Source organism: Dasypus novemcinctus, chromosome 3 (genome assembly GCF_030445035.2).
Source record: "Dasypus novemcinctus isolate mDasNov1 chromosome 3, mDasNov1.1.hap2, whole genome shotgun sequence".
NCBI classification, from domain to species: domain Eukaryota; kingdom Metazoa; phylum Chordata; class Mammalia; order Cingulata; family Dasypodidae; genus Dasypus; species Dasypus novemcinctus.
In genome coordinates, this window is record NC_080675.1 from 136,893,195 (window position 1) to 136,906,423 (window position 13,229).

At 44.2% G+C, this 13,229-nt stretch overlaps 1 protein-coding gene across 11 annotated transcripts in view; it reads left to right on the top strand.

Moving 5' to 3' along the window:
• The window catches only part of TLN2 (talin 2), a 476,435-nt gene that overhangs the window by 387,699 nt on the left and 75,507 nt on the right, over window positions 1-13,229 (top strand). For all 11 annotated transcript variants that reach the window (XM_058294297.2, XM_058294301.2, XM_058294305.1 and 8 more), the window contains 3 exons: window positions 4-136; window positions 2,419-2,520; window positions 7,098-7,268. In XM_058294297.2, coding sequence (XP_058150280.1) covers window positions 4-136; window positions 2,419-2,520; window positions 7,098-7,268 — 406 coding nt within the window. The remainder of the gene's footprint in view (window positions 1-3; window positions 137-2,418; window positions 2,521-7,097; window positions 7,269-13,229) is intronic.

Here is a 13,229-nt window from a genome sequence, read left to right on the forward strand (position 1 = left end):
TAGGGATAAGGCCCCTGGCCAGCGGGAGTGCGACTACTCCATCGATGGCATCAACCGGTGCATCCGAGACATCGAGCAGGCCTCGCTGGCAGCCGTCAGTCAGAGCCTGGCCACAAGGGATGACATCTCTGTGGAGGTACGCCAGGCACTGGCCAGCTTAGGTGCCTCTGGAGGCTTTGGGGAATGGGACCAAAATGTTTTGATGTTAGGGTTTCATCATTGGACACGCCTTCCCCTTTGGAACCAACTTCAGTAGTTTTCTCTGGATAGGGTGGGGCAAATGCTGAATAGAGAATGATGGTTTTGGTGCAGGGACACACATACTGCTGGGGGAGGAATTCAGATGTGGCTCAGATTTGGGGAAAATCATCAGTATCAAATCATCTAGAGTGTGCCAATAAGGCTGAGTATGGGATACTATATTCAGTTTAGCACATCAGCAGAGCAGACCTAGGTGTCTAAATTTGAATGTTTCTCTGTTGTCATATTTCATCAGTGTGCTTTTTTTGGTTAATATGCAAATTTAACATTAAATTTGTGCATTTGGTCCATTCAAAGCCAAAGGATTCTAATATAACTTATTCACTACCGTATTTGAGGCCCTTTTACAGTTTGCTTTTAACAATTTTCCCTCTATTACTAGTTTTTCCAAAGTCAAAAATAGAATTTTCCTACTTTTCTCCTTTGAGGTTTTTTTTCTATAATATCTCTGAAGGCCCCTGATACATATTTTTTTTCTCTATATTGAAAACACAGTGCCTGACACTTAGAAGGTGCCACATAAATATAGATCTGTTTACTGATGTTTACCTTACTGCCACTGAATTTATTAACAGTAGACTTTTGGTTCCTTTCTCTAGCAGTGAGCCCAGAGCAGATATTGTTCACTTTTACTAATAGAGCTGTCTGTTTCACGCAAGCTTCAAACCTACACACACATATACACACACATACCAGTTTCTAAGAAAAGAAAGGAGCAAGCATTTTCATCCTGTGTGGTATGCTAGAATTATTAGCTTTAACTTGTTATTAAAGCATATTGTGCAGAAAATTACAGTTATAGGGGTACAGCTTGATGAATTATCACAAAATGAACACACCCCTTAACCAGTGCCCAGCTCAAGAAACAAAGGTGACAGCACCTCAGAAGCCCTCCTTGTGCCCCCATTCTTTCCCTCTCCTTCCCAAAGCAAATTCTCTATCCTGACTTCTGCACCTAATCTGTCTGTCCATTTATCCCTTCCTTCCCACCCTTCTCTCCCTACCTCCCTCCTTTCCTTTCCTTTATATAAATGGAACCCTACAGCATGTATTCTTCTGTATTTAGCATCATTCACATAGCATTATGGTTTTCTTTGCAATTCATCCATGTTTTCATTGCTGTATAGTTGAAATTATCTTTATTTTTTAAATTTTTATTTTTTTAGGAGGTACCAGGAATTGAACCTGGGACCTCATATGTGGGAAACAGGCACTCAACCACTTGAGCTACCCTGAAATTACCTTTAAGTACAGAATTGCTGCACTGGGAAGAAAATTCCTCCCCTTTGACTGCATGTGCACCCTGGTTATATCATATTTAACTTAATAAACTATCTGTAATAAGACAGCATTGCTAGAATATTCTTCCACACTATGGGTGTGACAGTAATAAGTAATTACTTAAATAAACCTTGGAAGTTTGGAGGTACCATTCTCTTTTTTTTCCTCTCTCTCCCCCCTCCCTCTCTCCTCTTCTTTCCCTCTTATTCTCTCCCTCCCTCTCTTTTTTCTCTTTCCTTTTCTTTTCTAGGATTTTGTTTCTAAGTTAGAAATGTTAGGCTGCTCCTCTCATTAACTAAATTCACCCCAAGTCCCCAGCCCAAATACAGCATCATTCTGTGGAAAAGTTTCAGACACCAGGCTCAATTCTGATGAGCTAGACATTGTCACTATGCCGGAAATGGCCCGGTTCTATTCTGGTGTGTGCAGACTTAACATGTTAGTGTACTGATGTGCTCATCCTGCATCTAAGCAAAGCCCATTTGGACAAAGTTGTCTTTCCTCTTGGAAAGCCATGACTTTTCCACATTTCCAGTAACTTATGATAAATAACCTAAAGTAAAGATCCCAGCAGCGTCAGTCATCACTTCTGGTTGGCAGGAGCGAGAAGCCAGTAGGAGGATCAGGGCTGTCAAGAAGGCTCCGGAGACGGTTTCGCAGACCTGCCTCTTGTCTCTCTTGGGAAGAATTGTGGGGGCCTGGAACCCCAAGGACCTGAGGCATCACTGGGAGGGGCCGGGCAGGAGCTGGAGGATGGGCCCTGGCATTTCGATGTCCGTTCATGTGGCTGCCCTCATCTTTCACAGGGGTCCTTTTGAATCTGCAGCTCTGTGGGGAACCACGGTGGGATGAATTTGTTGGTACTCTCCTTAACAGGCACTACAGGAGCAGTTGACTTCAGTGGTCCAGGAAATCGGGCACCTCATTGATCCCATCGCCACAGCAGCTCGAGGAGAAGCAGCCCAGCTGGGACATAAGGTAACGGGCCCCAAGGGGGAGGGTCCTGTGGAGAGTGTGTGTGTTCACGAGAGAGCACTGATTTTCTTCCCAAACACCTGTAGTGCCAGGCATCGTGCATGGACCCAGTTCTGGTTTACACTGCAGAAGATAGCACTCAACTCTCTCCTGGCCTCTTCTCCGAAAATTATCCCTTCATTTTCACCTAGAGCTGAGAAGAAAACTACTGTGAAATGTCTCTGGTTTGATCAGACTTTTCAGCCAACAAGGCATTTGCAGTCATCCATCGATCTTGATCTTCTCCGAAATAAGCCAGAGGCTGAAGTCGACATTCTTAGCCTGATGTCTGCCATCTTTTGCCCCTGTCTGGTCCCATTATTGTGTGTATAGGAGTACATTGCTCTTCCATGATTTCTAATAGAGTGTCTGTTTTTATCCCTGAGGAAGGCAATTCTTACCACCTTCGCTTCTGGACAACCAAAGCCTTCCACTGGGGCCACTCCAGAAGAGTCACTTGACTGAGAGCTAATACCCACATCGTTTTAAGCTGTTTTGACTGTTTGGGGTTTATTTTGCAAATCCTTTCAGGATAGTTGGCTTGTCATGTAGCTTGTGCCTCAGCAGGGGGAAGCCAGAAATTGGATTTTTAACCACCCCTGGGGTTCTTCGCATTTATCAGTGCAACCATCAGTATCAATGTGCATATCAAGAAATCCAGTAGCCAAAATCTTCTCTGTAGGTATCGATTTTTAAAAATCAGTATTCTTGCTTTTTAAATTACAGAGTAGCCTAAGGGTCTACTAAACTTCCTGCTGGTTCTGAGGTAGGGTTTCTGAGATTTAAAATGGCCAGTGTCTCTGCAAATTTCATTTTTCAGCTGAGTTGCTTTCTAATAGAAGGGCTTGTCCACCTGTGTGAGAGGTTACTGAGATGGGTCTAGAAGCTGGAGTTCTGCAAACCAGTGGGCTAGGGCCATTGCCTATTTGGTTGTGACAAGGAAACTGAGTTTGGCAGAGAAACTGGACATCATTTTAGTAGGAATTTTGTAAGAAAATATTCTAGACTTCTTTAGAGGGCAGCATCCTTGTCTCTGAAGATGCTATGTTAATTTGGAAGGTTAAATCCTGTGCCAATGGGTGGCATCAAAATAATCAACATATTCAACTTGAGCTGGAAACTTATTCTTGGTGCTTCAGCTAGGTACATCTCTCACCTTCTGAGAGCTTCGGACAAAGGAAGCCGGTGGGACCCTCAGTCCAGAGGAGTCACAGACTGGAAGTTAATACCCACTTTGCACCAAATGTTTTATCACAGTGCTCAAGATCCACAGTCACCAGCTTCAGCATCCCCTGGGAGCGATCAGAAATGCAAATTCTCAGGCTTCACCTGTATTAGTTTCCTGTGACTGCTGTAAAAATTGCCATAAACCAGGTGGCTTAAGACAATAGAAATTCATCTCAGTTCTGGAGGCCCAAAGTCCAAAATCAAGGTGTCAGCAGGGCCAGGCTCCCTTTGGGAGACTTCGTTCTTTGCATCTTCCAGCTTCCATCAACTCTTCGGCATTCCTTGCTGTTTCTTGTCTGCCTCCAATCTCTGCCTCCGTGGTCACATTGACTCCTGCTCTTCCGTCTCTTATAAGGACACATCCTCACTGAATTTAGGGCCCCTCTAGAGAATCTAAGATGAGCTCAAGACTTAATTACATCTGCAAAGACCCTTTTTCCAAAGAAAGTCACTCTCACACGTTTCAGGATTTGGACGTGGACCTATCTTTTGGCACCACCATTCAACCCACTCTCCCTCCCCAGAAATAGTGAATCAACATCATGTGCCAAATATTAAAAATTCTCTGTTATTTTCATTTATGACTGTCATGTCTTTCCAGAACAGAAGGTGTTAGAATCCTTGTTTATCCTCCCTAAGTACAGGGAAAGCACATCCCTTCAAAACCTTTGCCCATGCTATATGAAGAACTACAATCTGGCATTGCTTGAGTGCTTGCAATGTGGCAGGCACTATTCTAAGTGCTTTTATGTACAGTGATATAATCTTCATAACAGTCCTGACAAGCTTAGTACTATTATTCCCCATTTCCAGATGAGGAAACTGAAGTTTAATAATATGAAGCAATTTACCTAAGATTTCTTAATAAGAAAGTGGCAGGGAGGATTCAAATCCAGGGGCTCTGAAGTTAGAGTTAAAGCTCTTAATCTCCCAGCCATAGCCCTGCATGGGGAGCTAGGGTGCCCTTTAGTTACTGTATTTAATTATTCTCATCCCATATCAACCCTTGGCATTTTATAGTTGACTTAATGGAATATACTATTTAAGTTAATCTGGCAAATATGTACAATTGCACATCTTGAACCCCTCTATAGTAAATAAAGAGCCAATCCTGAGCCTTGACGCCTGTTGACTCATCAACGCTCTTCCTAGGGAAAAAGGTGAAATCTGATACGAGTGAGTAGGGCTGCCTCTTGCCTTTGGCCAGAGGGGCAAGTGGGGCTGGAATCCAGCCTGCACCCAGCTTGCCCTGTCATGTGCTCTGGCCCCCATCCCCGTCCACCCAAGAGGAAGGGACACCCCTTTACAATTCATACTCAGGAGCCGTAAGGGCCAGCAGCAGCGCTGCCCAAGTACTTCAAAACCTATTTGTAAGATAATGGAACCAGGGATAAAAAAGTAAAAGTGTGTTTATTGCTAGCTCATCTCACTATTAGATCTGATGGGCTTTCAGTTTTTGGACCTCCTCACCCCAGCCCACCCTGCCTGGCCACCAACCTCCCTCTCTCTTCCCCTCCACCTTTGCTTCTGACCCAGTGATGTGAAATGTCCTGCCTGCCTGCATCCCCATGACGTTCACTCTTCCTTCTGCGTAACAGAAAGAAGCATGAAGGGGAGTTGCTGGCTAAATGTTTGAACTTAAATCCACTTGGTGGAAATAATTTAGCACTTAGTGATTGACACACAAGATGAGGGGTAGAACAGATCAGCGTGATTGTTGCTATTGCGTTTTGTCTGAGTGAAAATAGATGATGGTATCTGAAGCAAAATGCTAAAATCTGGGGTTCTCAGTGCTGGGTAGATGAGTGTTACTATATTCTGACTTTATTTTAAAGACATTTCAAAGCAACAGACAATAAACTTCTGTTGTTTATAAAATGTTACAGTAGCAGCAGAACTGGAGTAAAAATTAAAAGCAGTGAAGAGAAAGTAGAGCCTGTGGTTGGGAGCTCAGGTGGCTGAGAGCTTGGGCTGTAGAGTCAGGCCTGGTTCCTGCCCCAGCTCCACCTCTCCGCTGCATAAGCTTGAGCAAGTTGCCTCACATGTCTAAGCCTCAGCTTCTTCATCTGAAAAATGGGGATGACAGTTATATCTACCTAATAAAATTATTGTGGAGATTAAATGGGAAATGCATGTTAAACATTTAGCACAGAGCCTGGCCTAGGGAACCCACCTGACAAATGTGTGTGACATGTGGCCCCGCGGTCCCCAGCTGGTGAGCCTGGGGGTTCTGGTGTCGCTCTCCTGTCTTCCTTCAGGCATCTTGGAAATAGGCCCGTACTGTGACAATGGTTAGCTGCCTTGGCCGACTTTTTTCTTCTCCCAGATTGGGCCGATCACGAACAGAACATCTAAGCTGATATGAAATCGTTTTGCTGTTATTCCAAATTGAAGGCTTGATTGAAATGCTTAGTCTCTATGCGGCAGAGGGCAATTGAATTGGTTTCCCCAAAAGCTTTTGGGAGGGTGCCTTTGATCTGAAGCTTCTTTTCTCAGCTCCCGCTGCCCTCCTGCCCCTCTCCCAATCCTGCCCTTCCTTCTAGATTTATAAAATGCTCATCTTTGGGGGAAGTGGATATGACTCAACCAATTGCACTCCTGTCTGCCATATAGGGTTCGATGCCCAGGGCCTGCTGGTGAGGGCAAGCTGGCCCATGGAGTGCCAGCCCACAAGGGAATGCCACCCTGTGTGGGAAAGCCGCCCCACCCCACACAGGAATGCCGGCTGACGTGGAGAGCTGGCGCGGCAAGATGACACAACAAGAGACATAGAGGAGAGAAAATAAGACAGCAGAACAAGGAGTTAAGGTGGCGCAAGAGAGTAGTCACCTCTCGCCCATTCTGGAAGGTCCCAGGATCAGTTCCTGGAGCCACCTAATGAGAGCAGACACAGAAGAACACACAATGAATGGACACAGAAAGCAGACAACAGGAGAAATGGGGGGTGGAGGGGAGAAATAAATAAAATAAATCTTAAAAAAAAAAAGATACTCATCTTTCGTTTTATAAAAAGTTTTTATTTGTGAACTGAGAATTTGTAAAATTGAATCCAATTCTCACACCTAACTCTGGATCTCAGAGTGGATTTCTTAGCACCTAAGCCATCATTAAAGAGATGTGGAGCTCTCCAAAGGGGGAAAAACCAAGCAGTTCATTAATTAGCAAGTGCTTTCAAAGGTAAATTTTAGCAAATTTCTGTCTCTCCCAGTGAGTCATCCCTTCCCCATTCCCATCCCCCTCCCAGCCAGCTGTGCTTCTGGAGGAGACCCATGGACTTACATAATGCATCTGTGGGTTTTTTTTTTCCTTGAAAGGTCACTCAGCTAGCAAGCTACTTTGAACCCTTGATCTTAGCTGCAGTTGGTGTTGCCTCCAAGATTCTTGACCATCAGCAGCAGATGACGGTGCTGGACCAGACCAAAACGCTCGCAGAGTCTGCCCTGCAAATGTTGTACGCAGCCAAAGAAGGTGGAGGAAACCCCAAGGTAGGGTTCAGGATATCCGAGACTCACTTATGACTCTTAAGAGGCCGTTCCTTCTGTGTTTGCGTCCCTCCGAGGTAAAACTCCAGCTCTTGCTTTTTGGCATTTGATTTCCCTCTATCAGGTAGAATGTTGGCCTTCCCAGTGGTCATTAGGGGGAAAGCGAGAATTGTACATAATTAAAGCTTATGTAAAAGTTATTTTTTCCTGTGGCAGAGCATGTAGGCAGGTGTTTTTGGGTGAGGTGATTATTACAGGAGTAAAATTTGTGATACTTGCTGGGCGCCTGCTCAGTCTAACACTCAATTTTTACACATAAAGGAAAGCTCAGTGAATGTCACTTCAAGTCCAGGTGCTAAAGTTCAGGGCAAAACCTGGTACAAGGTCACTCATGGCATTTGCTTCTATTGCCTTGGGGACAGTAGTTTAATATGAAAATCTCCTTTGCCAATTTGCAAGTAGAATGTTTCTTCAGCTTAATATGTTCCCAGCTACTTTAAATGATCAAAGATGCTGATAGCATGTCTGTTTCTCTCATGGATGACATTTATGGCAGAGTGATGGGGCTGGCAATGGCATGACCAATCCATATTTTTTTAAACATCATCCTGGTAGCAATGTGGACAATGCCTTATATTGGCATTTTCTGTATTTAGTTTTCGTTCATGCACCTGCTAGTTACTAAGAACCTAATTCTGGAGATGATTAAAAAAATTAGGAGCTGGCCACTGCCTTCAAGTTGTTGAGAGACTTTTGGAAAAATAAGTCTAGTTGCCGAAGTGGGAGGGGTAGAGCTAGAAGATCAAAGAAGGCTATCCTGACATGAGTGACAGGAGCCCCAGTTCAGGTCAGCCACCTCTGCAGCTTCCCAAGTGGAGGAGCCACATTCACCCCCCGGCCCGGTTCTGAGCTTTCTTTTCTCTGGGGCTGTTTACCGCTGTGTGTGGGCCCCACCACCACCACCCTAGAGGGTTCCAGTCTCAGCAGAATAATTCTATGTAGGAGTTTTTCTGGATTTTTAAGATACTAGCACATCTTTTTGGACTGCACATTCAGAGCTCCTCAGAGAATTTCCTTTGATCCCAAGGAACCTAGTGTTGGAAGCATAGATAATCCGCACTGTAAGCTTTATAGCAGTATCCTCTGCTTGTAAGTGGCGGCTGAAAGCCAGTGAGAAATAGTTTCCAGAGAATGACCACAAGCACTGATGATCAGTTAAAACGGGCGATGTCACAGTGGATGCCTGGGACACTAGAGGTTTGTTTTTAGGCCCTTTCCTGGAGGGTATGATACCCAGCCCTAATCAAATCGGCTGTTACTCATTGCACAAATATATATTAGAGTTCACTGTGTATTAGGTGTTGTAGGTCCCTGCTTGCAGAGGAAATGGGGATAAAATGTGATTAAATGATTACTGTGGCTTTGATTTGTTGAAAGATAATACAAGTTTTGGGATCAGACATAACAATTAAATTCCTCTTGCTAGCAAATGACTTCATTTCTTTGTTTTGTCACCTAGACACGGTTTAATAATGAATACCTCCTTAGGGTGGTTGGTGAGATTAAATGAGTACCTGACACAGTAGGTGTTCAAAAAAATTAAAAAGTGGTAGCCCCAGAGCCGGGTGTCAACGACTCACAAGCATTACAAAGGCCTTTGCTGCGCAGCCTCACCCTCTCCCCACCCCGCAGCTCCCTTCTGCCTCATCCGGCCTCCAGGTACTCCCTTCTGCAGCAGCCCTGATGGACTCCTCCAGCTTCTGCCTCTAACACTCCAGCAAAAACACAGCCCTATCCACTCTCAGGCACTTCTAACTAAATTGTTGTCCCTGTGTACTAAAGTTGAAGCCTAACCCACTATAGCCATCTACCATTTTCCATACTCCATGACATCTCTGTCTCCTATACTGGGCTTTGTAGTTGAAACAATATAATAAAGAAAGTTGGTAAGGTGCCCTTGGACATGAACTTAAGGCATGTTTTGCCAAAAAAAAAAACCTGATTTTTTTTCTCATGTGTTATGCTGTGAGGAGCAGTAACAAGGAGCCCCTCCAGAATTTAAATTAACGTTTTTGTTTTGCCAATTAACTGCATTTACTACATTGCTGTTAGTCTTTTAAACATGCCTTAACTGGGATGCCACAGTGTTTTTGGGTAACTAATACTGTTGTCTGTAGCTAGCAGATGTGCGTAATTGGATCTAGGCAGGGTAATGAAGATGAAAGTTGCCATTGGAGTTCAGAAGCAGAGCCCTAGATGCATCCTAGAGTACCTGGAGGGGCTTCCCAGAAGAGATAGACCCTGAGCTGATCCCTTTAAGGATCCATAAAATTTGAACATGTGTAGTAAAGGAGAGCAGGCCTTCTAGAGAATTCAACAGCACAAGTAGCATGTAGAGGCAGATGGGAGGGCAATTTGTTTCTAGGATAGCCAAGATAAACGGTGTATTTTTGTAGATTTTGGTGACCCATTGTGGCTTTTAAATTTCCCATGGAGTTCACGGAGTAGTTTTGTAATTTGTTACTTCTGCCCCCAAAATTTGCTTCTGATTCCCTTCTAAGCCCATGTGGGAGAGAAGATACATACTTGGCCTGCAGCTCTCACCTCTCTCCAAAATATTAGTGTACCTTGTTTTAATATGAATGTATAGATTTACTGACATTTTCTGTCACTAGCAGCCATCCCATTCAAAGTGAGATTCAGAGAAATAAACACCTTCCATTTCACTTTCTATATAAATGACAATGTATTTCTAAGAGATGCTCTCTCTGGGGAGTTACATATAGGAAATGTCGTCTTTTAGACTTCCACAGTCAAAATAAGCCAGTCCACACATTTTGTGTTTTACTGTCTCTGTGTCAGGAGGCCTAGTACATGCTGAAATCAGTGATCAACTTACATTTACCAGTTAAATCTCACATCCCTAAGAGAGAAGGGTATCAGTCCTGACACAGTTGCCCCGGGAATGACCACCCATGGTCAACATATTTCATGTCTCATTGGATATTGTATTTGAGGAGCTCTTCTTGCTTCCTGTGTGTGTCGGGGTCCCCAAGAATACCCTCAGGTGCAATGATTTGCTTGAAGGATGACAGAATTCAGAAAAGCTATTATATTCATGGTTATGGTTTATTATAGTGAAAGGACAAGGTTAAAATCAGCAAAGGAAAAAGGCACATAGGGCAGGGTCCAGGAGAGACCAAGAACAAGCTTCTAGTTGTCTTCTCCCAATGGAGTCATTAAGGACAGTGCTGAATTCTTCAGCAATGATGTATGATAACATGTACAAAGTATTGCCCACCAGGGAAGTTGCCTGAGCCTTGGTGTACAGGGATTTTGTTGGGGTCAGTCACCCAGGCATGGGACACACATGTGCCTGACCTTAGATGCTCAATCTCCAGCTCCTCCAGAGGTCATACTTATGCAGCACGGCTCAAGAGCCCCACCATAAACCACATTATTGGCATAAACTATCTGGCCTTATACCAAGACACTTTTACCAAGCAGGATATTCCCAGGGCTTAGAGGTTATTTCCCGAGAGCTGGTTAAGGGCCAGTCTTTTCTTTGGAATATGCAGGCTTGGGGTCAAGCCTGCTGAGTTAACACTGTACTCCACACCATAGATTTTCAATTCAGCAGAGAAGGCCAATTTCTATGACTCACATATCCCCTTCTTGAAATTCTTCTTTTATTTAAAGTCATTTATCATCGCTTCCTGACTTTTCTTACCTTCTCATCTACCAATGTAGAGATGCAATTTCTTGGGTCTTTCAGAAGGGTTCTTTGCCTCTGAAGTGGTCCAGGGCAACCGGAGCCACTATACAGGTGACCCAGTGCTGACTGAGGTCCCTGAGTCGGGGCTCACCTGGTGTGAGCTATCAGGGGCCAGAAGGCACATGCAGGCTGTGCCCTGGGGAGCTCCAAGGGGCAAATGTGGGTTCTCTAAACTGGCAACAAGTTCAGTGCAAGTGTAAAGTCCACAATGGGAGGCAGAACCAAGAGAGCTGGAGGGCAGGTTGTTTCTGGAATAGAGAGGAGGGCATGGAGTGAGCAGGCCCCGAGCCAACCACAAGGACCAGCTTCCTGCGGCGCCTTGCCTCTGCCCTGTGGTGCCTGGGTGACTTCGCCTGGTTTAAAAGCACCCTGCAGGGCACAGGCTGAAACTTCCCCTTTGTAGATGGGACATTGCCTACTTTGAGGTTTATTTTTTTCAAGAGTGGTAATATATTTGATCTGATCTAGCTTTGTGTTCATTTTCATTTTCCTTTTGACCAGTGCCATAGCTTTAGCAGACAGCCGACTGGTTTATAAGCGCTAGCACTTAAGTTCCAAATAAGTACTAGAGCTTGACAATTCTTTCCTTATGGTGGGGTATGAAGACTAAAGGAGTTACACATGAAACCGACCGACACAGTGCAGACACGAAGGAGGCCCTCACACCTGACAGCAGCTCTTCTTCCAGTTGCTGCCACTACATGTTTTAAAATTATTATTCTCAGTTTCCTATCTGTTACATAGAAAGAAGCATCGTTTGTAAAATGCTAAAAAGCCTCATTCAAGACACAAGGATATAGACTTAAAAACTATATGTATACAGACTTCTTGTGAGTCTAGCAATGAAAGAAATATCCTTGAATGTAGAGGCAGTGGCCACCAAAGGTTCTGAGGGTAAAGAGAGGGAAAAACATGTATAATAAAGGGGCATTTTCTAGACTTGGGAATTATCCTGAATGACATTACAATGACAGATATAGGCCATTATATATCTTGCCATAACCTACAGAATTGAGTGGGAAAGAGTATAAGATACAATGTAAACTATAATCCATGCTTAGTGGCAATGCTCCAAAATATGTCTATCAATTGCAATGAATGTAGCACACTAATGAAAGATGTTGCTAATGTGGGGAAATGTGGGAGGTGTGGGGAGCAGGGCATATGGGAATCCCCTATATATTCTCTGTAACATTTATGTAATCTAAGTATCTTTTAAAAAATAAAAAAAAAATGAAGAGAAAAACAAAAGCAAAAAAACTGTATGCAGTGTCACATTTGGTCCTGAGGTTGGCTCATGAATTGTATCAAATACACTCTACTTCTTGGCATCTTGCCAGAGTCCAGGTAAATGCAGCAGATGCTTCTCACTCCAGTTGGAGGCAAGCTAGCATGTGTCATCATGGCCTGCTTAAGCACAGCCCATGTCCTGCAGAGAGAGGTGGCCAGAACCTGTTGTGACTCCCCGCAAGCATGTGTCCTCACCCATGCCTGTTTTGTGGCATAACAGATGGTCCCATTTATTTCTAAACAAGTCCCCAGAGGACAAATTTGCACCAACAGCCTGTGAAGGTTATCCATATGAAAGCACCTCTGAATATAAGAATTAATAAGTCTCACCTGTTACCTTAGTCCCACCTGGGCTGGTAAACCACCTGGTAACTTCATCGAGCCCTTCATTTCCTGTAAACCCTGTGTTTCTAGAGGGAAGCAGAATAAATTTTCTGCAAAGCAGATGCAGTCTGGGTGGGCAGATGGGGCTGGCATGGGTGAGATATTAATAAAAGGGGGACAGGAGCTGCATGCAGCACCGCACTAGACACTGCATGTATAGCTCACATAATCACAGTCTGTGTTCCTTCTCACCTCTGGGCTTTGTGCAGATGTTTCCTCTGCCTGGGAGCTCCCTCCACCCCCATCTGGCTCCCTCCCTCACCCCATCAACTCTGCCTAGCTGATGGGGACTTTTTCCTCCAGGTCTCAGCTTTGACCAGGACATCCTACCCTGAAAAGTCTTCCCTAAGTGCCACAGCTGGCATAGGAGCTTTTCTTTAAATGCTATTCCAGTTATCTGTTGCTGCAAACAAACCGCTCTAAAACTTAGTGGCTTAGAACAACATGTTATTATCTCTTCTGGCTCTGGAATTGATTGAACTCAGCTAGATGGTTCTCACTCAGTCTCTTGTGCT